This window comes from Capricornis sumatraensis, chromosome 7 (genome assembly GCF_032405125.1).
Source record: "Capricornis sumatraensis isolate serow.1 chromosome 7, serow.2, whole genome shotgun sequence".
Taxonomy (NCBI): Eukaryota; Metazoa; Chordata; class Mammalia; order Artiodactyla; family Bovidae; genus Capricornis; species Capricornis sumatraensis.
The window spans coordinates 104395218-104422778 of record NC_091075.1 but is presented as its reverse complement, the minus strand read 5'-3'; the positions used below and the strand labels follow the sequence as shown (position 1 = coordinate 104422778).

Sequence of the window (27561 nt, the reverse complement as noted above, 5' to 3'; positions counted from 1 at the left end):
CTGCACAAGGACTCTGCTTTTCGACAGTTCATGGGATAGACGAGCAGTTCACCAAGCGGGGGAAGGAATTTAGCTTGAATTGTTTTCTTTCTTCATCTCTGTTCCAGATCCTGAAAATGTGGCAGGCAACTGGTTCTGCAAACTTCTTGTTTAGTGAAATGCCAAGATGGCATGCTGTACAGAACAGTGGTCCCCAGCCTTTTCGGCACCAGGGACCAGTTTTGAGGAAGAGAATTTTTCCACGGACTTTGCGGGGGAGTGCGTGCGGGCAGGATGGTTTCAGGATGATTCAAGCATGTTATGTTTATTGTGCATTTTATTTCTACTACTATTACATCAGCTCCACCTCCAATCATTGGGCATTAGATCCCGAAGGTTGGGGACCCCTGGTCTAGAAGGATAAAGGATTTTGTCTCTGGTTCTGCTGGCTTTGCCTGTTGCATCGTTGGGCATATCTAAACATCCTCAAAGGTCTGAGATATGGACCTTGTATTCTTTTACAATTATCTCTTTATGTTGCCTAGCCAGCAAATATCGTGATTTCTAATGACTCCTCAAAAAGGTAGAGATGTGCAGGTGATTCCAGTTGAAGGAGCAAGACCGCACATGGAAGTATTTTGACATGCTGAAGGCACACAAGAGGCACATAAAGAGAGCATTTAACACCGGGAGTTATTTCAGTTAGGCTGGTCATTACCTTGCGATGCATGGAGAAGGTGCCTGAGCAACCTTGGAAGAAGTCTTGAAGAAGTGTTCGTTAAGCGTGCGGGAATACTTTATTGCCATATCTTTTTTACAACGAAACATTGCCATGTTCAAAATGGACTGGCAGCGCATGCTGTGAACAAAAAGGTAAGTGGAAATGAAGCACTGCCTTGGAGACACGAGTATCACCACTACAGACAGCAAGCCACCAAACCTTTTCCACCACTGGATTTTCCTCAATTAACAAGAGGAAGAACATCAAGAACCTCCCTGTACTAGCGTCAGAAGTAAACACAGGTGAAACAGCACCAATATATCTGTTGTGCTTCAGTCACTAAGCTGTGTGTGTCCATCTCTTTGCAACCCCATGGACTGCAGCCCACCAGGCTTCCCTATCCTTCACTATCTCCCAGAGTTTGCTCAAACTCATGTCCATTGAGTCGGTGATGCCATGCAACCATCTCATCCTCTGTCGCCCCCTTCTCCTCCTGCCCTCACTCTTTCCCAGTGTCAGGCTTTTCCAATGAATTGGTTCTTTTCCAATGAATGGGCTTCCTTTGGGGCTCAGATGGTAAAGAATCTGTCTGCATTCTAATGGTCAAACACAGATACACAAGGATATAATTTAAGTCACAAGACCAAAGAATCAGAGTCGTCAGTAAAATGGCAGTAGATGACATCTCATAATAATTAATCACCAGTGAGATTAACCCCTTGACACACAAACTCCCACTTTCTGGTACTGATTCACCTTTCATTATTATTTTCATTTTAAGAAAACAAGCTATCAAACTCTCTTGGTAACATCAAGAGATGAAAAAGCAAATGTAATACTTTCTAGACAAAGGGAAAAATACACACCATAAAACAGCAAATATCTTCTCCTGTGTTGGCGTTGTGGCATCCGAGAAGGATTTTAATGACAATATGAACCTACAGGAAAATATACATGTGCATCAAGTCAAAACAGGCAGTCAGAAAACTCCAGGCACAAAGACACCTCATTATGTTTGTCTTGGTTTCATATTAATTTTTCCTTAAGATGTGACCACAAGACAGCAGCAGAGAAGACAAACAAGGCAACAATTCAAGCCATCCAGAAGACGAGGAGAGGACACGCCTGCTCTCTCACCTACCCACCTGCTTGAAACCAAGCAGACCTGTGTTCTTACCGAGTCCCCTGCTGAAATGCAGGTGATAAAGATGAGAGGGCCGCAGCGGAAATGAGAGGGCACCTGATAAGAAAGTCAAGCTGGAAAAAACCAACCCCCTCCCTAAAGGGACTGGCATTTCACCGTTCACTTGGCCGGACCGAGTTATTCTGGTTTAGCACTTCATCTGGGACACAATTTCAATTTATGACCAAAAAAAAAAAAACACAGAAAAGCAACCAACTTCCTGGATCAGTGACTTCTTAAAGGCTCCCCTTTGTTAAGTTGTCCTCACACCAAAGTTCACATGGATTAAAGCCGTAAAGGTGAGGACAGGAAGTGCTAAGAGGAAGACAACACGGGCAGGCACTCACTTAATGAGGTCCACGGTCTCCGAGTAGATGGAGTACGCCGACTTGGACGCGGGGCTCTCCGACTCCAGGGCGACGCCGCACTCGATAAAGGACAAGGCAGCCTCCAGGTATTTAAAGGCCTTCCCTACCTTGTCCGTCTGTGGGCGAAGAACACGGTCCTTGTCAAGCCTAACACGGACTTTACTCAGCTTCTCACACATATTCTCTACAGAAACCAGCCCCCACCGTCTGAGCTGAACTACGGCTGGAGAGAAGTCAGGGACAGACTAACTCAACCATGATAACCAAAGCCCGTCCGCTCTGACTTACTGAGAACTTTCTTCCAGCAAAAATTCAGTAGGAAAGAGAAGACAATCATAATAAGATTCACTTCTCAAAATCTACCGAAGTACACACTCAAGCTACGGCACCAAGTACATGGTCCCCTTGTTACTAGTGTGCAGTTACCCATTATATGAGGGTTATTCTATACATCTAGAATGATGCCTTCATGGTTTCTTTGTATGTGCTGAACTTTATCTCGCAACAAGTAAAAAAATGTTATGGTTTACAAGCATCTCAGGTATCATGTCGAACAATAATCTTTTGATGTATTTTACAGCCCAACAGATCCCCTCTTTGGAAGCCTGGGTTAAGGGCACAAGGCAGTCCTCTGGGTCAACAGGGATAACGTTTCAGAGTCCCTCAACAGGAATGCAGACGTATGGATGCAACCAGATACTGGCGGTCACTTAAGCCTGAATACGCATTTTGTCACTTAACACTCTTCTCACTTGGTGGAACTCAGCCAACTCGACAGAGACTGGGGCGAGAGCCTCCACTTTCCTCTCCACACACATAAGCGGCACACGAGGTAAAAGCAACTGGTCAACATGACATGGGCAAGGCTGTAGTGTCTGCTAACGCCTCTAATGCGGTATGTTCAAAGAGAAAGACTGAAAACCATAAAGATGCACGTGGAATGTAAGGAATCGGCAAAGAAACATGGTCTGGCAAAGAAAGATGGCTGCTACCTTTCATTTTAAAAAATAACTTCATTTTAAGACATTTCTTCTAGAGAACCCAGGCTCAGAAAATCAGTGACAGAAAGAATAAAAATCCAATCAGCATGCCCCAAATAATCAATAGTAAAGGGCCTTATTGGTTTGCTTCACTGGTGGGAATTTAACTCTTCCAATTTACTTATCCAATACCATCTCTTTCGTGGAATTTTCAAAATTTATATTGGCCTCAGGGTAGAAACAAAAATAACCATACTAAGGCAATTTGCCAATTCCCACTTCTTTGAGGATTCTGTAAGGTTACTAGTGAGAATATTCCTGTGATAACTCTATGGGCCTCCTGGGACAGTGTTAAAGGTGATACATGCTGTGCTCATGTGCTTAGTCGTGTCAGACTCTTTACAACCCCACGGACTGTAGCCTGCCAGGCTCTTCCGTCCCTGGGATTTTCCAGGCAAGAATACTGGAGTGGGTTGCCGAGTTCTAATTTCCTTAGCCAACAATAAGTAAAAGAAGAATAGAGATGAAATACACTCCTCTATACTCAGTTATCAGAGAAGGCAATGGCACCCCACTCCAGTACTCTTGCCTGAAAAATCCCATGGACAGAGGACCCTGGCAGGCTGCAGTCCATGGGGTCGCTAAGAGTCGGGCACGACTGAGCGACTTCACTTTCACGTTATGCACTTAACTATTTGCTGTGAAAGATGGACATGTTTAAGACATTGTGTGATTAAAGGAAAACATAACAGAGAGGCTGGTCATTCAGGTTTCCATCCAAACCAGCATTATTTTGTGAGTAGAATGAGTTAAAATTGTTTATTAAAACAGATGCAATAGCCATAGGAAAGGAGAAAGAAGATGTGCATATGTACAGATGAAACACGACACACAAAAAAGTTCGCTGGAGTAGGAATCTTGTTTGAATAATGAGGGACTCAGTGCTGAAAGTGCCCAATGTCAAGATAAGCTGTCGATGAGTGGCAGACAGGGTACCTAATATTTATTCTATGTCGAAAACCCAAAGATTCGTACAGTTCTCACAACAGCCTCAGAGAAGTAAAAGGAAGAGGCTGAGGACACAGTGTTGTCTGGTGCAGCTTGAGGCATCTCAATCTGACTCAGGCCATCCCAGTACAGAGTCACTTTGCAGATAGCACCTAACTTTGCCTGTGACCCTCTCACAGCAGCCAAAGTGGGAAGGAGCCTACCCTGATGAACAGGGACCTGATAAAAAGGACTTGGCCCAGCCCTCCCAAGCCTGAGAACAGGTGCCAGTCCACAGACGGGGGATGCAGAACACCGAGCAAGCGGGGTGGGTGTGGATTCTGCGGCCACCACGGATGGATCCCATTCAATCCCCGTGGACCACCGGAGTTCGTGGTTATGTCTGCACATGGCAGAATCAAAGCAACTGACGCTGTTGTGGTACAAAGTTCAACATATGCTCTCTGCAGGGGTTTGGGTGTGGGGAATACACCAAGTAAATAAAACCCCATAGTCTTGGATGTTTAACTATGACAAAGGGCAAGCCTTATCTGACTATACTGCAGTGGAGAATTAAAAGCATATTTAATTATGTATGTAACTAACAAAAACTGCCACCTTCCAGAAGGTCCAAGAGCCACCAGGGAAAGAGTTCCTTGCTTGTTTAGCAACAGAACCATCGTCAGCCTCACTGTAAAATTTCCTCTGATGGCATTGGTCCACTGTTCACTGTTAGTCTCTCTGGGGTTTTAAAATAATTTTGGAGTGCAAACAGGCTACCTTACTTTTTGAAATGTTTTGGGGTGAACAAAAACTGACCAGCTTTCAAAAAGCAAGAGTTGTTTTTCACATCCAAAGAACGGATTCAGTGGGACACAAGGAAGCACTTGTGTGTATTACATGAAACACTTTCAGGTAGATCAACTTTCACTCATGCAGACAGAAAACACGCGCTGGTACCCTATCTGCCCACGATCACACCGAGTCAATGAAGCCACAGTCGTGTTACTCCACTAGGACCCCTCACCCCTCACTGATTCTGACCCTGCTGACGCTCTTACGCCCCACGCTGCCCTGCCTTCCCCCACCAGCCCCCTCCCCGGTTAGCGATGTGCAATACGGCAGAATGAGATGGCAAGTAGTTTATCAGAAAACATTCCACCCAAGGGAGAAAGAGCCAAGACGGACCACTAATTCTGCTTTGTCCTTCAACCTTTTGGCTTCCTTCAGGTGAAAATCGGCTTGTTGTCTGAAAGAGAGAAAAAGACCAGGAGTGGGTCATAGGAAGCTACAGGCACTGGACTGGAGTGAAAGGACTAGAAAGGACGGGGGGGCCGGGCGGCGCGAAGAGGGGGCAGGAGGGCAGGAGGGCAGGAGGTGGGCGAAGATGCAGGGAGCAGCACCCAAGGTCTTACTTGTCAAACTTCACGTGAGGCTTCCCTGGTTTGGAGTTACCATTTGGCAAAGAAGGCACTGGAAAACGGTTTGCAGTATCTCCAGACGATCCCTTGAAAAAAATCATCACATCGATCACCCTCTCACATTTAAGATCACTGACATAAACCTATTCGGTTGGTGCAAACTTAACTGCGGCTTTGGACCGTGAATTTTAAATCATTATAACTAGGCTCGAACACATCTTTATTAATCAAAATAGGAACTACTACAATCAACACATTTTTGCCCCTGAGAAATAAGTTTATTTATTCACATAGTGTAAAAGTCCGTGCTGTGGGATTCACTGAACTCTTGGAAAGCATTTTCCGACTCCTGCTGGTTGTGGAAGCATTTTCCCTGCAAAAAGTTGTTGACATGCTTGAAGAAATGGTAGTCGACTGGCAAAAAGGTAAGGTGAATATGGCAAAACTTCGTAGCTCAATTCGTTCAACTTTCGAAGTGTTGGTTGTGTTGACGTACAGCTGGGTGTTGGTGTGGAGAACTGGGCCCTTTCTGTTGACCAATGCCGGCTGCAGGCGTTGCAGTTTTTGGTGCATCTCATCGATTCGCTGAGCACACTTCTCAGATGTAACGGTTTCACTGGGATTCAGAAAGCTGTAGTGGACCAGAAGGGCAGGAGACCACCAAAATGACTGTGACTTCTTTCTGGTGCAAGTTTGGCTTTGGGAAGTGCATTAGAGCTTCTTCTTGGTCCAACCACTGACATCGCCAGTTGTCACATACAATCCACTTTTTGTCGTACGTTACAATCTTATCAAGAAATGGTTCACTTTTGTTTCACAGGATGACACTTCAAAACAATGATTTTTTTGATTTCTGATCAACTCATGAGGCACCCGCTTACCAAGCTTTTTCACCTTTCCAGTTTGCTTCAAATGCCAAATGACCGTAGAATAGTCGATGCTGAGTTCTTCAGCAGCTTCTCGTATAGCTGTAAGCGGACCAGCTTCAATGACTGCTCTCAATTGGTCATTGTCAACTTCCGATGGCCGGCCATTGTGCTCCTTATCTTCAAGGTTCTTGCCTCCTTTGCAAAACTTTTGGAACCACCACTGCATTGTACCTTCATTGGCAGTTCTTGGGTCAAATGAGTTGTTGATGTTACAAGTTGTCTCCACTACTTTACCACTCATTTTGAACTCAAATAAGAAAATCACTCGGATTTGCTTTTTGTCTAACATCATTTCCATAGTCTAAAACAAATATAAACAGCAAGTAATAAGCCATTAGCCAAAAACACAAAGTGAGAAATATGCATTAAAATAATGTATAACGTAATCACATTTAAGAATATATTTCAATACCAAATGGCAAATTTCAACAATGCAAAACCACAATTAGTTTTGCACCAACCTAATACTATTTCTCTAAATTAGCCCAAAAGGAGCTCAAAAGAACTCAAACACTGCACACTTTGGCTTAGTCAAGCATTTTCTCAGCTAGATTCAACTGAAACTGTAGATTTTGATTGTATTGGGGACACAGAAAACCCACAAGACAAGAATGTTCAAGGGAACAGATTATCAACAAACAAAATTTAACACTTACTCTTAGGCAACACTCTCTCTCTCTCTCTCTCTCTCTCTCACCCATTCCAGGTTAACAGGAAGAAAGGAGTTTGTATTTGAGAAAGTAAATTTTTCCCATTATCACTAATAATGGAAGTATTTACATCCAAGCCAAGAACTAACCACAGTAACCATGTTTTACTGCAAAACATTGGATAGAAAATTAACCCAAGCATCTATTCTGTATTTTCACATCTGAACCATTTTAAGAATAAACTGCCAACTAAATTTTCTTGTAACAGGAACTGTTTCTTACTCTCCCTCTGGAAAGTGGAGATTTAAGCACAAATTATTCATTCTGGCTTTTAAAAGTGATGAAATAGCTCTGAAATACCATCAGTCAAGACTTATTTGAGCATTTAAAGATACATTTAAAGACACGACTGTGTCCCTCCTTACTTTGTGCTCTGTGGAGCTTCCAAAGACCTTCCCCTCTGCTTTTTTGTGTTTGGAGGCGGAAGGGTCCCTGTGGCTGCCCTTGGTACTACTGGCACTTTTGGGGGGGTCCTGGCCACCGGGGTCTTCCTGCCGTGGCCTTTTCTGTGCAGGTTTGGCTGGCTTCTGGGAGGATGAGGATGACACGAGTGAAGGGGGAAGCATTTCCTTCTTTGAGGGCTCAGAGGAGGGCCTGGACATTCTGGAATGAAACACGAGGCAAAACTAAGTCAAGGCAGAACACGAACCACACAGCTTCGTTGTTTGGCTTAAAAGGACAAAGTAGCTGTTGACATGAAAGATTAAGATATCACAGAGCATGAAATCCATTTTTGTGGAAAGGCCAAATTTCAGAGCCTTTTTTTTTTTTTAAAACCTTTGAAAAATTGAGTCCTACCTGTGAGTAGTAAATGAGGTTGATAAATGTGGTTGCATAACTTGTCACGAAGCTTGCAGAGTCTGCCAGTGGTCTTAACCTTTTACCCTAACAACTCTGTCTGCAGCAGCTCCGCACAACCGGTACCTCCTCTCTGCCCCCTTCACATCGGACCCCCTCCCCTTTCTCTCTCAAATCTCTGTTGGTTTACATGGTGACATGACTCACTCACTCTTGCCAAGGCTTTTCATGCTTTTGATAAATCTAAGTTTGCTGCCAAACCAACTGTTCACTCCTCTAAGGTCCTCGTGGAGGAAAACAAAACAAATTTAGCGTATTGTCAAAATGAACCCCAAAGAGTTGACTATTCTCTCATTCTACTGCAGAAGGAAAATGTGTGTCAGGGCACGTGATCCAGGAAGCTGTGATCGCCTTTGCAGACTGTTCCCGGCCTCTATACTCACTTTGATTTGGAAGATTCCTTGTGGGAAGAGGAAGACGATGACTGTGACTTGACTTCCTTCTCCAGCCTGACTTTCTTGCTATCGTGGTCTTTTTCTGCTTCACCCTATTATTGTAGAACATTAAGCTGTTAGGAACACAACTGTACAGACAAAATAGAGGGAAAAAATACACAGCAAAGGCAATGAGAACAATGAGACTTGCGGGAACATCTAAACGCACATGGCAACCTTTAAGCATCGACACTGTGTTCGGGCAGAGGGCAGGCGGCAGGCCATATAGATTTGATGTGATTTATCCTGAGACAGATTTGTGCAGCAGGAAGGACTATTCATCAAACCCAGGAAAAGAAGGATATCCAAAAAGGAAAGAACCAGGTTTTTCTCTTCCCAGGAAGCAAAACAGTTGTATTATTCCATGACAACATGTACATCCAATTTATAGAGGGTCCTTCCCACAGGCCTAAGCTCACATGACGGCCTGTGGGGAAGAGTCACTAGCTTCTAACAAGGACAAGGAAGTGATCAGCAGGAGTCCTTCAATCAGCTCAGGTGCCAGCAGAACTAAACTCCTCCGACAGCTCACCAGGAAAGAAATCTGGGACACCATCAGCCAATCTAGGCCAGTCCCTAAAAAACTGAAATCCTCTCTTAGAGCCTTAAAGGGAAAAACATTTTTCACGTGATCCGACTGTGGGAGGCCCTGGTTTTCACCACAGTCTCTCCCTTGTTCTCTGAATGTCTCCAAGAAAAATGAATAAATTAAGATGTGTGGGCTCAAGTTCTGCTAATAAGCAGCCTGGCCTTGCTCAAAAGTAGGGAAAAGGAAGAGACATATCCCACCCTACCCCCTCCGACCCCTGCATTCCCCAAACACAGGTGCTCGGGAGTGCGTCTCAACCCAGCCCTTCGCAAACTCTGCCGAAAACATTTATCTCTTGTTTCAAAATATAAGGTGGCTTATAAGGATATTTGGTTTTCATCTCCTGGTGTGCGCACAGAAGAGGGGAAAATATGGGTGGAGAAAGAAACTCTGAGCCAAGGCTGGTCCCCCTGGAGACAATCCTGCACTGTCTCACGCTCCGTCCCAGAGCCAGACAGGCAAGTCCAGAGTGACAAGTGAAGTCAGGGACTTTGTACAAAAACGGAGAATGTAATCATTTTTCTACTGATGAAATGCTGAAGTGCCAATATTTTAGATACGCTGGATTAAAGTACTTAAATTGCTTTCACTGTTTTTTTTTTCCTTTTAATATTTTTTAACGTGGCTACTAGAGAATGTAAAATTATGAAAATGTAAAATTAGGTCGCATGATATTGCTACTGTTCTTTACACTTTTCTAGAGGTGACGTGCAAAATGGACCTTGAACTTCCAATGAGCTGAGGCAAATGAAGAACTATTCAATGTACAGGTTAAGTAAAAGAAAAACAAATCAGTTGCTCGTGATGAAAGACTGGGGGATAAACAGATCTTGAAGGACCTAGCAAGGAGCGAACATATAACGCAAATAAGCACATCCCACGGGCACAACTGAAACACAGCAAGTGATGTCACATGGCTGTTTGTTTCTCATGTGGCAGCAGCACAAACCCGGGGCACAGGTCAGGAGAGTTGAGAGAGGGGCCCTGGCAGTGGCCAGGGGGGCCCTGCTGGGGCTCAGCAGGTAACTCACCCTCCATTCAACAATTCACAATGGGAACACTTTAGAGGTACTCGATGTTGGCAGAGAAAAACAGAATAAACCGGAAATGACTGGTTAAAACAGAACTCTACTCCTAGTGAGTACCCTCATCACTACAACCTCTGTGCCCAGGAGGCTCTGCTACCAACGGCCCCGGTGAATTTCTCTTGAGTTTTAGATTAAAGGCCACACAGCTGGCGTAGCAAACACTGCAAGAGGTGGGAAATTTATCTTTGGGAAAAGTCACAGAATGTGCTAAAATACCCAGACAGATAATTAACTTGCACACGAAGTTAATTACTACTACACTGTGGCTCAGCTGGTAAAGAATCTGCCTGCAGTGCGGGAGACCTGGGTTCGATCCCTGCGTTGGGAAGATCCCCTGGAGAAGGGAAAGGCTACCCACTTCAGTATTCTGGCCTGGAGAATTCCATGGACTGTATAGTCCATGGGGTCGCAAAGAGTTGTACATGACTGAGCGACTTTCACTTCACTTTTTTTATAGGGTTGTTTCATTGTTTTCCCAGCCACAGTGCACGGCATGTAGCTTCTTAGTTTCCTGGCTGAGGATTGAACCCTCATCCCCTACAGTGGAAGAGCAGAGTACCAATCATAGCTTTTTTAAAAAAAAATTTGTTTTTTTGGCTGTGCCAGGACTTCATTGCCACTCAGGCTTTCTTTAGTTGTGGCAAGCGGGGGGGCCACTCTTCATTGCAGAGCACAGGACCCAGGGCACTTGGGCTTTAGAAGTTTCAGCTCATGGGCCCTGGAGCTTGGGCTCAGCAGCTGTGGTGCACGAGCTTACTGGCCCAGCAGGAATATGGAATCTTCCTGGACCAGCGATTAAACCCATGTTACCCGCACTGGCAGGTGGATTCTCAGCCCACTGCACTACAAGGGAAGTCCTCATACTGTTTTAAATAGAAGGCATCTCCAGGCAGTTACAACACAAAGGATAATTCCTGAAGATAAAGTTAAGTATAAATGGCCCACAAGGTTACTTTCTAAAGAAAACAGCAAACTCCAGAGGCAGAAAAAGAGTTAATTTTTGTTTGTATACCTTCATGCTGCTTGGGACGTGCTAGTTACGACTAGAAACCAAAGCGGCAGGCCTTACAAACCACACATGAAAATATGATTCCTAGTGAGTCAATCCTCACAAACTGGTCTAACTCTGGCTTGTGCCAACTGGTGAGTCAAGAGAACAGCCCAGAACCAAGGATCAACTTTGACACTAGCTTTAACAACTGTGCTGGCACTTACTGGAATAATATGCTTTATACTGACATGCAACAACTTAGAAGCCGGGCTAGTAAAAAGTGTTAGGTGCTCAGCCGTGTCCAACTCTTTGTGACCCCATGGACCGTAGCCCGCTAGGTTCCTCTGTCCATGGGATTCTCCAGGTACGAATACTGCAGTGGGTGGCCATTCCCTCCTCCAGGGGATCTTCCCGACCCAGGGATTGAACATGGCTCTGCTGCACTGCAGGCAGATTCTTTACCATCTGAACTACCAGGGAAGCCATAGAGCCATTACACCAATTAAGCAAAATTCCCTTCTGCCGACTGTGTCTGCTTTGATGGAGTGCACTCCTATGAGTCTGGGGTTGGTATTTTCGTACTTGGAACCCTCTCATCCTCTGCAGGAACAGTCCCAGAGGCATCCCTGGAGCAGGCACTCTGTGAACTGTCTCCATTGGCATGGGGGCCAGCCTATACTACCTCTCAAAGTGAATCTAGGATTAGGCAAAGGGCCGTTGGAGAGGGAGTTGTCTCATCCGGGGGCGTAAGGGAACGCAGACTTGATCCAAGACTGGAAAACAGAAGGTGAGGAGTTCCTAAGATGTTTCTGGGTCAAGAGACCATCTGAAAGAGAGGTAAGCATGATGCTTTTTTCAGGAGGAAAAAAAGGAGTCTCCTCTGCCCAGGGGCTTATTCACAGATTAAGTCTCAGGTCTGGGTCTTGGAGGCTCCCTGTTTTCAGAAAAACAGTGTCTCCATGGTGCCCACATCTCCACCAGGAGGAGGCTCCTCTTGATTGACTTGTTGACTTTTCTTAACCTGTTGGCTCAGGAAGCTTCATATTACCTGCCAAAGGCTGCTTCACCTGTGGAGTGGAGCCAAAGGGCGAGAATGACGACCATAAAAGGAAGCGCTGGGGCTGTGCTCTGCTGAGCCGGTTTCTGGAGAGGAGGCCTCCAGGGCACTCAACTCGCCAGCCAGGTACTGCAAGTGAAAGGGGAGTTTGCTGCCGCTAAGTTGTGTCCAGCCGTCCATGGGATCTCCCAGGCAAGAATACTAGAGTGGGCTGCCATTTCCTCCTCCAGGGGATCTTCCCAACCCAAGAAGGGAACTCGCATCTCCCACTTTGCAGGTGGATTCTTTACTGCCAAGCCATCAGGGGGAAGCCCTCAAGCCTTTCTGGATCCCATCTGCGAAAGGCGGCGGCTGAACGAGAGACGTCCAGTCCTAAACTCCATCACCCTCTCCCGCGGGGAAGCAAATCGACTTGGTAGCACGTGGAGCAGAGCAAAAGTGGAGAAGCAGCCTTTGGGGAAGTTCAGGTACTTGGCCAAGATCTGCCTCTGCCGGAAACTCAGTGAGACAACAAGGCAGACAAGTCCAAGCTGACCCCAAGAATGAGGGTGGAGACTGACTGAGAAGGCGGGTTATATTCACTGGGCTAAGCACCACGGAAGAGCAAAATGTATCCACTTTCCCCCTTCTTTCTCATCAGGGAAACATAGGCATTAGACTGGCCCTAAAACAGCTCTCCATATGACGTTTTTAGGGTAACTAACAGGCATGAAGAAATTAGATGTAAGTGGTTTTAGGAAATTATAGGGATGACTTCAAACCCTTGATTTTGAAGGATAATAACCGGGAATGTCTATCTGGAGAAACAACCCAAGAGAAAACAGGCAGATCTTGGATAGAAGGGAAGGTCTGAACCAATCATCAAGCAATAAAAATGCACATTTTCCCACCAGATCCCATAATTTCCCTCCCCCTTCTTCAAAACATATAAACCATGCACTGCAATGTGCTTCCGAAAGTGTCCATGCTTCTTGGTCAGTAAAGCAATTATTTAGGAAAAGGGAAAGCCCTGAACAAATGTAACCTCCCTGTTCTGGTATTTGTCTAAACAACTGCTGAAACTGTCTAGAGTTTTACTTGGAAGACTTCTGTAAGGTGACTGAATTAAATGAGATTATCTATGAGAGGTAATGAAGGGCAGAGTCACTCTTGCAACTGAACAACAACATCTAGAAAAGCGCCTGGAGCAAAGCTTAGCTCTCGGAATGTTCGGTGTGCTTTTAGAATCCTTTCCTTTGTACCGCCTTGATTATATACTGTGTTGTGCCTCTAAACTTCAACTGCTCTTCCAAGTCTGGAAAACAGGAAGCTTAAAAATTACATAAAAGAAAATATAAGTTCTAGTTTAAATTCTAAACTGTAATCAAGTGGAAGAAATTCTGTAGTTTATGTAAGGAGGACCATGTAAGTTCATGCCCATTTACCCTCATGATGTTCTCTACTTTTTCTCGTGAACTGTCCCCGAGCCACTCCTTTACAAAGTAAAGAAAAAAATACAGGTACACCTCTATAGGCACCACATTCAAGGGGTTCATCACAGCTGTTAACCACCATTAACTCTTTACAATCATCTTCTCACACTTTTGAGTCTAAAGTGGCTTCAAGGATCTGTTGTGGTCATGTCCCACTCTTTGCATCTCTTGCATTGCAGGCAGATTCTTTTCTGGTGAGCCACTGGGAAAGCCCCCTCAAGAATCTGTTAACACTCTGAAAATACCTGTTAAATTTCGTGGCAAGAAAGGGATGGGAAGGAGCAGGTCCATTATTCAATTGTTCTCACTACTTCTTCATGGAGCTTTTTCTAGTGTTCACACTCGATATGAAGAAGATGAAAGTGAAAAGTGAAAATGAAGTCGCTCAGTCGTGTCCAACTCTTTGCGACCCCATGGACAGTAGCCTACCAGGTTTCTAAGTCCATGGGATTTTCCAGGCAAGAGTACTGGAGTGGGTTTCCATTTCCTCCTCCAGGGGATCTTCCTGACCCAGGGATCGGACCCGGGTCTCCCACATTGTGGGCAGATGCTTTACCCTCTGAGCCACGAGGGAAGCCCTGAAGAACATGAACACTATCCAAATATGGAGGAAAGCACCCAAGCTTAAAAAGAGACCTGGGTGGGACTTCCCTGGTGGTCCACTGGTCTGTGCTTCCAATGCAGAGGGCCTGGGTTCAATCCCTAGTCGGGGAACGAGACCCCACATGCTGAAATTAAAGATTCCACACACTGAAACTAACACCTAGTGCAGCCAAATAAATTTAAAGAGTGAGAGAGACCTGGGCTGCCCACGGAGCAGCCCCACTCATAAGCAGAGTCAGGGTCTTGGCAAGAAAGTGGGGAGCCTGGCCCTCACAGAGAACCTGAGGGTGCGGTGTTCAGTCTTAACACCTGCTGGAATCCAGCAGGAAGCAAAACCAATGACACATGGTTCTCTGATCAGGAAGTAACTACACAGTCGGCTGCTGTTTATATTTGTCTAAAGGCTCCTAAGCAATGTTTCTAACTAGTGACATACTTCAGACCAGGAATTCCTAGATCGATGATGTCTAAAAGCACCACTCTGGAGAGATTTCTCGGTCCAAACCACTAGCTCCGTACAGTCCTACCCTGGTAACAAAGCTTCTGCTCCAGAGCCTTAGGCATTAGAGAATCTGAGGAGTTATCTGCCTACATTGCAGGAGACCCAGGTTCGATTCCCAGGTCGGGAAGATGCCCTGGAGAAGGAAATGGCAACCCACTCCAGTACTGTTGCCTAGAGAATCCCATGGATGGAGGAGCCTGGCAGGCTACAGTCCACGAGGTCACAACAGTCAGACACGACTTGGTGACTAAACCAGCACCACCAATCTGAGGAGTTAGAAGACACGAGGGGAGTGGGAGGGAGGTTTAAGAGGAAGGGGCCATGTGTATATTTTGGCTGAAACCAACCCAACATTGTAAAGCTTATACTCTAATTTAAAATAAATTTTAAAAATGGGGCGGGGGGAGGGGAGAATAGTAAGTAAAACAAAAGAGAAAAAAGAAAACCACCAATGGGGAGCGTGTAGGGTGGTGCTCATCCCTTCACCAGTACCCAGGGCTTTCCCCAAGCAGACGGGGACGTGCAGCCAGGGTTTGGAATGACCGGTTCAGACCCTGATCCTGTCACTCCCACAGCAAACAGGCAGGCTATTCCCAAGGCCACACTGCTCAGCTGTGTGCCAGAGGTTTAAAGCAAGCATGTACTTGCCTAAGAACAGAGGGTCATTACTTTTCCATCCTTTGAACAGGAAGATGAATGAGCTGCCCTAGCAGAGCTCAGCCAAGGGCTGTGATGGCTGGCTTCCCTTGGTGGAGCTACAGACAGCTTCTAGATTTGTGCTGGAGGGTGGACTGAGCTGACAACCATCCAGGGAGACTCCAGTTCCCACCTGGTTAGTAAGCTCTTTAGAAGCTAATACTTCTCCCCGCTCGAGTTGACGCAGAAGGTCAGCCGTGGAGACTAGATAATATTGGAGCTGGCCAAAAAGTTCGTTTGGGTTTTTCCAAAAGCTGTAATGGAAAAAAACTGAATGACCTTTTTGGCCAACCCAAGGTTATGGTAGCTGGAAGACAGGTGATAAAAGACTTCCCAGGAGGAGGTAAAAAGAGTGTATTTTTGAGGCTTTCTCGGGCATGTTAGGTGTAGGCACCATTTCCCTAGCCTGGTCCATCACAATTTTCTCCATAAAGTTTCACACCTCTTACATACACACATTGTTTCAGAAGTTATCAGGGGACTTCCCTGGTGGACCAGTGGTTAAGAATTTGCCTTCTGATGCAGGAGATATGGGCTGGATCCCTGGTCAAGGAACCAAGATAAGATTCCACATGCCTTGGGGCAACTAAGCTACAACCATAAGGAAACCCCGTCTGCCACAGCAAAGACCCAGCACAGCCAAAAAAAAGGGGCAATAAAAAAAAGTTACTAGGCATGTGAAAATGTCTGCTTCTAGCTGAAACAGCACTGCCAGTTAGCACACTTGATCCCAACCCCAGTGGGCTCACCCGCTGCAGTTATGGTAGTAATACACACCCTCACGGCTCATTGGACAAGGTGCTGGAGAAACCACCCCCTTTACTCTTTGGTAAAGTCATGTTATATTTTTAACCTCGTGGAGTAATCAGTCAAATCAGACAGGACAGCAGGCTTCATGATCTTTCTGTCCTTGTTATTCTTAGCTCAACTTCCGTAACTGAGAAGTTTTTTATGTATCTGCAGGAGTGTTAAACTTTTTATTCCTTCTCGGCAGGAAAGAGTTGGCCCTTCTTGTGTCCTTCATTCTGAATGTTGGATAGGTTGGTTTGGGAATGTCACTGGAGCAGGTGGGAATTCACTAATCTCTCATCACCCAGAAGCAGTGAAAAAATACATCGAGAAATGAAATACATCTCAGTAATTCAGGATAAAAGTTGAAAGGACACTGTTCAAAATACCGTATGTCCAAGTAAAGAGGATCTTAAATAACACAGGGGTTACTGTTTCTATTATTATTATGTTTATTCCTAAAGTGAAGCTTCCAAACACTATACTAAATGACAGACTACTTCACAATGCACCAAAGAGCCTATATTACTCAAAAAGATGCCCTAACCACTCTGTAATAGCTCTAAAACTTTTTCCCACAATGCCCTGCTTATTATTAAAAGTCATTAACAGAGGTCATAAATTCTTAAATATGGTGGTTTCAAATTAACGAGGTGTTGTGGTGCCATGAGTTAAAATATGGACATAATATCAGTATTAAAAAGATCAAACCACGGGAGTAACATTTAGTGTATATTACTGCTGTCAGTAAATCAGAATTAACATTTCATTTCATGTACGGTTTTAATTTCTAAAGGAAAACTTAATGGGCCAGCACCTCCCTGGTGGTACAGAGGATAAGAAGCGGCCTGTCAATGACAAGGAACACAGGTTTGATTCCTGCTCTGGGAAGATTCCACACGTCACGGAGCAGCTAAGCCCATGTGTCACAAGTATTGAGCCAAGAGCCTGGGACCTGCAACTGCCGAGCCAGTGCTGCAGAGCCTGCGACCTGCAGTGACTGAGCCAGCGCTTCAGAGCCTGGGACCTGCAACCACTGAGCCAGTGCTTCAGAGCCTGGAACCTGCAACCACTGAGCCAGTGCTTCAGAGCCTGGAACCTGCAATGACTGAGCCAGCACTTCAGAGCCTGGAACCTGCAACTGCCGAGCCAGTGCTTCAGAGCCTGGGACCTGCAACAACTGAGCCAGTGCTTCAGAGCCTGGAACCTGCAACCACTGAGCCAGTGCTTCAGAGCCTGGAACCTGCAATGACTGAGCCAGCACTTCAGAGCCTGGAACCTGCAACTGCCGAGCCAGTGCTTCAGAGCCTGGGACCTGCAACCACTGAGCCAGTGCTTCACAGCCTGGAACCTGCAACTGCCGAGCCAGTGCTTCAGAGCCTGGAACCTGCAATGACTGAGCCAGTGCTTCAGAGCCTGGAACCTGCAACTGCTGAGCCAGTGCTTCAGAGCCTGGGACCTGCAACGACTGAGCCAGTGCTTCAGAGCCTGGGACCTGCAACTGCTGAGCCAGTGCACCTACTGCTCATGTTCTCCGATAAGAGAAGCCCCCACACCACAACTAGAGAGTAGACCCCCACTAGAGAAAAACCCATGCAGCAACAAAGACCCAGTATATCCAAAAAAAATAAATAAAAATAATAAAAGAGAAAACCTAGTAGGTCAGGTGGTAAATACCAATGTTATCCAAATAGATAAAACACACCCTTAATGCTATATTATTCTAAAGCAGTATGTCCTTCTCAATGACTGCCTCATCTGTATTTCAGCGGAAGTAATCTGGCATTTATTAGCACTTATCTACATGAAAGACTAACTGGTACTAGGCACTAAAGCAACGTGGAATCCAAAGATTTGCAGCCTCTTCTAAGACAGTTCAGGGTTATGTGAACATCATCTTCTAAGACAATTGAGCACCAAACACAGCCCTGGTGTGCCGCAGGCACGGTCCACGCTGGAGGGAAGGTCATTTCTCGCACACTCACCTTTCTCTTTTTGGCCAACTTGCTGGCGTTTTCTGAGCTTCTCTTCTCAGGATCTGGCTTCTTCCCTGCTGGTGGCTGTTTGTCTTCTGGTTTCTTGGGGCCGCTGCCCTTCCCTGGGGGCTGGGGTATCCGAGACAGGAGGTCGAGCGTGATCTTCACCACCAAGCTTTGTGGTGGCGGAGCGTCCCTGAGCGGGGAGAGCAGCTTGGTGTCTCTCGAAGGCACCGGGGGTTTGTCTTTGCGGCGGTCCTCCTGGACCACCACGGCCAGCCTGCAGCCACTAGTCCTGGCGCCGGCGCCGCCGCCGCCACCGCGGACAGGGCCCTGGCTCTGGGTCAGGGGAACGAGCGCAAAGTGTTCGGGGCTCCGGTCCTCTGCCGCTGCGTCTTTCGGGGGCGCCTTCGGGGGGCCGCTGCGGTGCTTCTTCCGGTCGCTGGGGGTGGGCACCGCCGGCTTGGGCTCCCGGCTGTCTGCGGCGCGGGGCCGCCCTTTCGTCTTCACCTTGGGCTTGTCTTTGGAGGGCTGGTCCTTGGAGGCCGGGGGAGGAAGTCCGGGCTCGCTCTCCACCTGCAGGCAGGCGCGCGCATCTGCAGGCGCATCGGTGTGCCCGGGGGCGGAAGCCTTGATGGGCTTTTTGGGCTGTTTGCTTCCCACGGTTTGCCGCTGGGAGGGCTCCTGCTGGGCAGGGGACTTCTGACAGCTCCTCTTGCCCGCGTGAGGGCCTTCGGAAGGGACCCGGGGGGCTTTGCTGGAGCCTTTGGGGGGAAGCTCTTTGGACTCTGGCCGCTCGTGACCCGCGGTGGCGCTGTCGCCGCCCTTGCCCTTAGTGTCCGGGTGTCGGGCCGGGGGCTCCGTGCTACCCGGGGCCTCGGTGGGCACCGCGGGCTGGCTGACTTTGGTCAGCCAGTTGTCCAGCTGCCATTTGTTGGTTGTCGGAGGCTCGGGCTACAAACATGGAAAAAGAAGACAGGGTTAACTGAGCAGTAATGAGTCTGCTCCTCTGGGTAGCCGCCCAGTGCTACAGGACTGTCCCAGGGAGATGCACTCACTCCAAACCTAACAATTCAGGCCCTTTTGATCCCCCTCTAATTACAGAGTAAATCCTATAACAATTAACTCTTAAAACAATCTTCCCATTGTTCATGCTGCAGGAATTCCAGCTGTAGCAGACACTGACTAATAATAAACCATTAGATACTGACCGGTGCTGACCACTGTCAACTGCTGAGAAATCTGTGTTTCATTGATAATTACAGTATAAAATTAGATTTTTCATTCTGACTTGTGAACTATCCTATCAGGAAATGATAGGAAAGAATGAAGAGCAAAAAGAATCCTTTTATCAAGGATTTTCAGAAGAAGGTCAATGAATAAACTAAGTCTTAGTGGTTATGGATGGGTTTTGTAGTTTATCCCTTTTTTTTTTTGACATACTCATCAATCGAAAATGACTTTCTTCAAAACTTGATTTCATTTCTCAATGTACTTAAAAACACTAATACACGAGAGTTTATCACAGATATACTGTCTTCTGAATTTCAAATTTTTCTTCTGGGTAAAAAGAACTAAATGAATTCACTTTAGTCACCCTTGAGTTCCCCCTTGAATTCTTTAAAAATCAAACACGAAGCCTCTTGTTACAGGTAGTCTGGTCTGAATGAGCACCTGTTTTTCTAAGAAACACAGGGAGGCCCCAGAGCACACAACTGAGAGCAGTGAGATTATACTGATTATCTGTGCAACTCACTAGGAGAATAAACAAAAGTCCCGGGCTTCTCCTGTTTTCCTAACAGCAGATATCGTGCTGAAATCTTTGCTGCTGACTACTGGTACATCACATTCTCTCTCTCCCCAACTGGGCTATTAGATCTCATTAAAGGAATAATAAGGACGTCTTTATCTCCAAATTCTACTTTTATGTCTTGCACACAGTGGTGTACGTGAGATATTTATTTCGGCACTTCTATTGGTATCTTGGGGCTTCCTGGGTAGCTCAAATGGCAAAGAATTGGCCTGCAATGAGGGAGACCTGGGTTTGATCCCTGGGTTAGGAAGATCCCCTAGAGAAGGGAATGGCAACCCATCCAGTATTCTTGCCTGGAGAATTCCATGGACATCGGTATATTACTCTACCTATAAATTTTATGTTCTTTGGGAAAATATTCATGTGTTAGCAGAGTAATTAATGATTACTTTCTTTTTAAAGGGCAGTGTATCACTGGCATGCTGCATGTTTTTCTTAAGATCCATTCTGACAGGTGGTTTGTATGATTAAATTATTTCCACAACACTCCGGGAAGCTAATTGAAAGATATCTCATGCAGAATTTAACTGATTAGATTATGGATAAGGCAATCACTTCAGTAAGTGGATGATATTTTATAGGGAAGACTGCTGCTAACGGTTTTCCCAAGTGGGATATCCCAAACAATTCAACTCAAAAAAAAAAAAAAAATTTTCAAACGTAATATGTCTAAGATATGTAGATATAATGTAAAGGCTTTGGGGCCAGGAAAAAATTTTAGGGACTAAACTGGTCAGGTAGCTAGTTTGGGCTTAGTATAACAGTAGTAAAACAGAACTTAGAGGAACTCTAAGGAAAGAGAGCTACAGAATTTTGTTGTTGTTTTCCTGCTTAAGACAATGTATCTTCTTTGTATCTCCCTCCACTTATACCAACTGTAACCCCCATGCTCTCTCATTTGAATTTCAGAGCAAGGAGGGAGGGAAGAAGGAAGAGCTACCCTAACAAAGTCCCACAGGATTTAAAACTGCACTCAACACTCTACTGGGACAGGATGGTTGTTTAGGGTAGAGAAAAGTTCATACCCAGCTTCTACTTGTCAGACACTGTTTCTTGCCAAGACTTGAGGGGGTGGTAGTTCTAACCCCCTGGGAAGGAGCCAAATCCTTCAAACTGTTTCTCAGAAAAGGTACAGGGACCCCTCATCAGGGCTATGCTGACAACCTCACCACAGCCACCGATCCTCTTGCTCTCTAGAGGAGTGCTTGCTTATGCACGAACCAAAAGGGGAGGTCATTCCTGGTATAAATAACATCTGCTCCCCTCCCCCAACCCCAAACAGGGCAGTTTAAGATACATTTAGTAGTCCCTAAAGGAATGTCCTGGATACAGAAATAAAACACATTTTCTTCCACTGTGGTCCTAAAAATGGCCAGAAGGGAGGCCGATGGCCCAATTGCAGGGCAGAACATCCAGACAAGGCGAAAGGGTAGGGGTGATCCTTTTTGTATACTTACTATGACCACGTAAAATGGACAAAATTCCTTTAAGGCCAGGTATTATCTGAGTGCTGAGACGAGGGAAAGTTTTACATAAGGGACTGATGAAAACTAGACAGGATCAAGGTTTGGACTTTTGTTTTTCCTCAGCCTTTCCCCATGCCCCACCCCCAATCTCCTAGGGCTGGATCAACCCAAACACTGCACAGAGGAGGTGCAAAAACATATGAGCCTTTTAATAAACATTTGACTGTATGTCTCTTTACTTCTCACTTCTCAAGATACAAAATCCATTTATTTTAGGATGAATTATCCTGAAAGAAAAGCTCTGAGCTATGCACAATATACATCCCCTGTTTTTGTAAAACAGCATAGTTGTGAGGGAGTACAACTCCAAGACTTAGAAGGAAAAAATAAAAAACACAACAGAGAGAAGTGGCATGGTGTTGTAAGAATAAAAGGCTTCCTAGTTAAACGACTATGGGTTTCAATCGTAGTGTTAATACTTCCTTACAGGTGAAAAGAAAACTCCCAACCTTCTAGGGTTCACGGTCATATCACATAATTTATGAAGAAAGTATCAAGAGCTTAGCAGATAATCAACCATGGTAGTTTACTACCAAAGCACTGGATTAGAGAGAATTAGATTAGAAAACTAAGCAGATGCTTGAATAACTGAGAATAGGAGTCATTTTTCTCTGAACTTTACTTAAGCAGTAAAAGGTCGATGCGTCCCACATATTCTGATGAGCTGAGGGTTACATGCTGACTCACTATAAAGCTGAGACCCAAAGTGGCTTTCCCCCAAGTTCACCACCAGCCTGTTGGCACACATATAACATTTCCCATCTCATAAGATCACTGGACTACTTTGTCAAATGAATTTTAAATGGAGACTTTTAAGAAGCGAACTTCTCAGCATTAAAAATAAAACATAGAGTGAAAAAGTTAAAACTAGCAACTCCGGGCTATTACGGAACTCATGTAGTGCTCGACTCACTCAGCGTTACAATAATGCAGGTATTTATTTTAAAAGGAAAGAAAGGTTGTTAAGTAACTTTGGGGAAAATTAAAGGTTTAAAACCTAGACAAAGACAAAACCAGGTCTGAGGAAGCCAAGCCTTGGTATGTAACCAACAAACCATACTGAAGTCTAAGTTTGCATAGTAACAGAAATGTAAAATATGAGCCTATTTAGGAAAGCGATTTTTAAAAAGTAGAGTAGAGTGGGAACATCATTTTCCAGCAAAGAGTCTCTAAATCTATTCTATTCAATAACCTCTTGAGCAGCAAGATACAACCAATGAGTTGGCTGGAAAGTTTGCTCAGATTTTTCTATCAGATGCTATAGAAAAACCCAACCAAACTTTTAAGCCAATCCAATGTTTCATTAATACAAATGCCAGATTAATTTTTTCTTCCGAGTTTCAATTATTCAGCCAAATCTGTGCCATTTCCATTTTATTTGAATCAAATTTTATTATTTAATTGGATTCTCTTGCTTATCACAGTAACCAAACAAGCATGCAGATTTTCCTTCATGAATAAGGTGAGACCTAAAGCAAAGACCTTATGAACAACCACATAGTTTCTCTGTAGAGAATATTCAGTATTTTTCCCCCTGGGGCATAGGAGAATTACTTCAACAGCAACTAGTGTCTCACGAGAGATCAGCCCCCAGAAATACAGAGAGTAGCTTCTAAAATCTGAAAGGCACTTCAAGTGCAACTAATGCTGATCTATGTTTATTCACTCCAAAACTATTTACTGAGCACTTACCCCTATGCCAGACATTAACTCATATCTAACAACAACAGCAAGATGACACTCAGCCCCGTCCTCATCCTCCCTTGCCCTGGGACAGCGCTCTTCAGTCAGACGTATTTGGCTAATGCGCTAACGCAGTGGCCTTGTTTTCTTAACAGCAAAGACAAATACTGAAAACTTCAACACTGTTTTAATCAGCAAGTCTCATTTCCTGGGATTCCTACCTGAAATACACAGAATACTTTTCTCTATACACGTGGGTCTGGGTCACTAACAATGCCTTCCCGGGGCAAACATTTTTCACTGCTCCACTAAGTTTAGAAGAGACTGGGCAACTCTGTTAATTGTTACTACATTTCTTGTACTCAGAAATCCAATAAATAGCATATATCCTCCAGAAAGATTTAGTGCCTGAGATGTTCAGTCTCCTCTGTTTATCTTTACAATACCTCTGGAGGGTGGTGGATAGGCAACTTGGGGCAGAGGGACCAAGAGAGAGGCCCTGGCAAAACTACTCTGCCATCCATTTAATGCACAGGCTTTTAGTGATTCAAAAATAGAACCTCTGATGGCTTCTTTCTAGTTCACTCTTCCTGCCCTTTGCTAAAACAGGCTGCCTCCTTTTGATTGGATTCATGCATTCCTGAAATTTCAAAACGCTTTCCCATTAATATGAAAATAGCTGCCTACTGAAAACAGAGTCTTCGGTTCTCAAAAGAAGGGAAAAGAAAAGGGGGTGTACACGTTCTCAATGAGTTGCTTTTCAGAACGGCTCTGGCAGCCACAGGGAAGGACCCGTCCTTTTCAACAGGAGGGAGAAGACCTCGCCCCCCAAGCTCCAACACCAGATGCCCGGTGAGCAAGTAAACACAAACAGGAAAGCGAGGCAGGAAAGCGCCGCCCCCGGGATGGGACGGGGCGGCACCCGGGCTGAGGTCGATGGCGCCCCCGGTACCTCGGGAGCCGGGGCTTCTCGGGGCTCGTTCTCCTCGCTGTCACTGGAGCTGCTCTCGCTCTCCGAGTCCGAGGAGCTGTCGGAGTCGCTGGTGCTCTCCGATTCGGCGCTGCTGGAATGTGCTGAGGCCTCGGCTGCTGGCAGCGCCGGCGGAGCGCTGCGGGGAAGCGACAGAGGCAATCAGAGACCCAGGCGAGGAGGATTCCTTCCCTCTTTACTCACTCCGCTCTTTGCCCGCTCTTCTGCTACTCGAAAGAACATGAGAACCTTGCAGGGACTCCTCCTGTGTAGCGCACGGAACAATGCTCCATGTTATGCGGCAGCCTGGGTGGCAGAGGAGTCTGGGGGAGAATGGATACATGTATATGTATGGCTGGGTCCCTTTGCTGCCCACCTGAAACTATCACAACATTTATTGGCTATATCCCAATACAACATAAAAAGTTTAAAAAAATTTTTTTAAGTTAAAAAATAATATATATTATTTTTATATAATAAAAACTAAGAGAAACTCGCTCAGTCCTGTCGGACTCTTTACAACCACACGGACCATACAATCCATCGAATTCTCCAGGCCAGAATACTGGAGTGGATAGCCTTTCCCTTCTCCAGGGGATCTTCCCAACCCAGGGATCAAACCCAGGTCTCCCGCATTGCCAGCAGATTCTTTATCAGCTGAGTCACAAGGGAAGCCCAAGAATACTGGAGTGGCTAGCCTATCCCTTCTCCAGCGGATCTTCCTGATCCAGAGTGAGCTATCAGGGAAGGCTTAACAAAACCTAATGCTCTATCAAAAAAAAAAAAAAAAAAAAACCCTACTGTGTAGCACATGGAAATCTGCTCCATGTTATGTGGCAGCCTGGATGGGAGCAGATTTTGGGGGAGAATGGATACACATACATGAATGGTTGAGTCCCTCTGAGGTCCACCTGAAACTATCACAGCTGTTAATCAGCTATACCCCAATACAAAGTAAGTTTTGTTTTTTTTTTAAAAAAAAAGATTACCTTGCAGTACTACAATGCATGACCATGATATCCAATTGAGACCAAGGCCTATTCATGGTGGCTCAAAAATCAGTGAAAACCCTTGAAACAGCTCACCAGATAATTGCCTAACAAATGCCTGGGGGATTTTCCTGAAGAACACTGTGAGCTATGTCAACTGCAAGATGCCAGCTGCTCCAGATCAGGCATTGACAAACCGTAGCCTAAGCTGGCTGCCTGCTTTTCTAAATAAAGTTTTATTGGAATACATCCACACCCCTTTATTTTCTGCATCATCCGGGCCTGCTTCTGTATTACAAAAGCAGAGCTGAACAGTTGCAGCACAGGCTTTATGGCCTACAAAGCCTAAAACCTTGACTTTCTGACCTTTTAAGTTTGCTGAGGCCTGCAATATAAAACCCAAAGAAGTTGGCTTATAAAAGAACAGCCAATCCATTGAAGTGCCCCTGCATTCTTCATATGAGAACCAACTGCGGGGTAGCCAGAGGCTGCTGAATACAAATGGGGTTCCTTTGGAAAGTGATAATCCACTCACACTTCTTGGGAAGATGATAAAATGGACTTTCTTTATGAGAGACCATCCCCAAATATCAGCTGAATATCACAGAGAATAACAACTGTTAAGTTTTCAGAACAGGGCAAAAACTCTAGGCCTCTGAGAAAACACAGTGACCATACTGCTGGACACACAAAGAATGGCAACGCATATCTTCAAGCTTTGCCCCGGATGGAATTAGCCAAAGCAGTTAATAACTACAATTGTGAAAGCCTCCAAATCTACCCAAAACATTTTCAAAATAACCAATGTATTAAATAACTAAATTAGAATAATGAAAAATTATTAGACAGTAATAAAATCACTAGATGAGGCGATTTTTAAACAAACAACTACATAAAAACAGAATTTTCTCATTTCAAATTTGTAGTAGCTAAAAAGCTTAAGCCAGTGAGAGTCAGAAAGAGATACACTTTCAATATTATTCCTGCCTCTAATGTATCCTCCACTTTGCAGGGATTTTTTTTTTTTTTTCTCTTTTTTCCCCCTCCTCCACTCCCATTACAAAGTTAGGTTACTTTGCCATATTTTCTAAGTTGTCAGAAGTCACAAAAAATGACTGAACAAAATGAGCTATAAATAAGCAGAGTTTATGAATCCTTAAGATCTCACATAATTGAGTGACCTTCCCCCACATTTACAGGAAACTCAGCTGGATGAGAGGTTTTCAGCAGTGAGCTTGTCTCAAAACGGATGACCATCTCTCAAGGGACTAAAACAGCTACAGGGTAACTGAACTCTCTGTCCATGGAGGTCAGGTACTGGCATATTAAATCATTAAATTCAGTATCAGAGGATATGGTGAATAAAGGTAGTTCAGACAATTTCCATTTTCAGCAATGAAAGCATTACATTTTCTAAAATATGGTTAGCTGTTTACAAAGTGAAAAGAGTACCATTTTCTGTCATACTAGAATATATTGCAGTTCATTTTTAAAAAGCACCTAAAGCAATTGGAATATTGACACAACTGTGAAGACAGGGACTTTGGAAAACAACTTCTAGAAATAATTCAGCTTCAGTTTTGAAGACATAGTAAACCTGTCTCTTTCATAAAAACACTGGGCTCTTCAATATAACTTCTCAAATGCTGGTTACATAATACTGATGAAAGTGATTGAAGCTTATTTCAAAGGCTCCAATTTTAAACACACAAAGCCAACTAAAGATTCAGGTGGACACAGGGACTCTTTCTCTTTTATAAACAACCTGTCCAGGGCTGACTTTAGCTTCCGCAATATTAAACAGGTCCTTTCTTTTACCTGTGATCTTCCATCTCCTCCCATGAAGACGCTATGAAAGTACTGAATAAGACTAATTTCCCCATTTGGCAGAAAAAAGCAAACATTCTGTACAGATGCGGAGAAATCAGAACACGGTACCTTGGAGGTGCAGGTGCGAAAGGCGGCTTGTCTGAGGTCTAGACATTCATAGTAAGGGGAAGGAGGACAGGAAAAGAACAAAAAAAAAACAGGGTAAGTGGCTCGGAAATACTGAGGATTCAAGGAGTCTTGGTATTATGGGGTGTACAGAACTTACTTGATCGCTGTCACTGTCCTCCTCACTGTCACTGAGCTGAAGGTCATCTTTGAGCATGCTGGAACAGGCAGGGGCAGAGACATTGCAGAATTTAAAGTAATGTCTAAAAACCTTTTTTCACATATAACCAGGAAAAAATGCTTAATGAAACA

The 27561-nt window shown here is 44.9% G+C and overlaps 1 protein-coding gene across 1 annotated transcript in view; it reads right to left on the bottom strand.

Moving 5' to 3' along the window:
• The window catches only part of AFF1 (ALF transcription elongation factor 1), a 175996-nt gene that overhangs the window by 4391 nt on the left and 144044 nt on the right, over window positions 1–27561 (bottom strand). The window contains exons 11-21 of the mRNA XM_068974980.1: window positions 27410–27467; window positions 27253–27290; window positions 24308–24464; window positions 18343–19287; window positions 8520–8623; window positions 7644–7881; window positions 5634–5725; window positions 5407–5467; window positions 2231–2367; window positions 1567–1638; window positions 698–838 (exon numbers count right to left, since the gene is read on the bottom strand). Of these exons, the coding sequence (XP_068831081.1) occupies window positions 698–838; window positions 1567–1638; window positions 2231–2367; window positions 5407–5467; window positions 5634–5725; window positions 7644–7881; window positions 8520–8623; window positions 18343–19287; window positions 24308–24464; window positions 27253–27290; window positions 27410–27467 (2043 nt within the window). The remainder of the gene's footprint in view (window positions 1–697; window positions 839–1566; window positions 1639–2230; window positions 2368–5406; window positions 5468–5633; window positions 5726–7643; window positions 7882–8519; window positions 8624–18342; window positions 19288–24307; window positions 24465–27252; window positions 27291–27409; window positions 27468–27561) is intronic.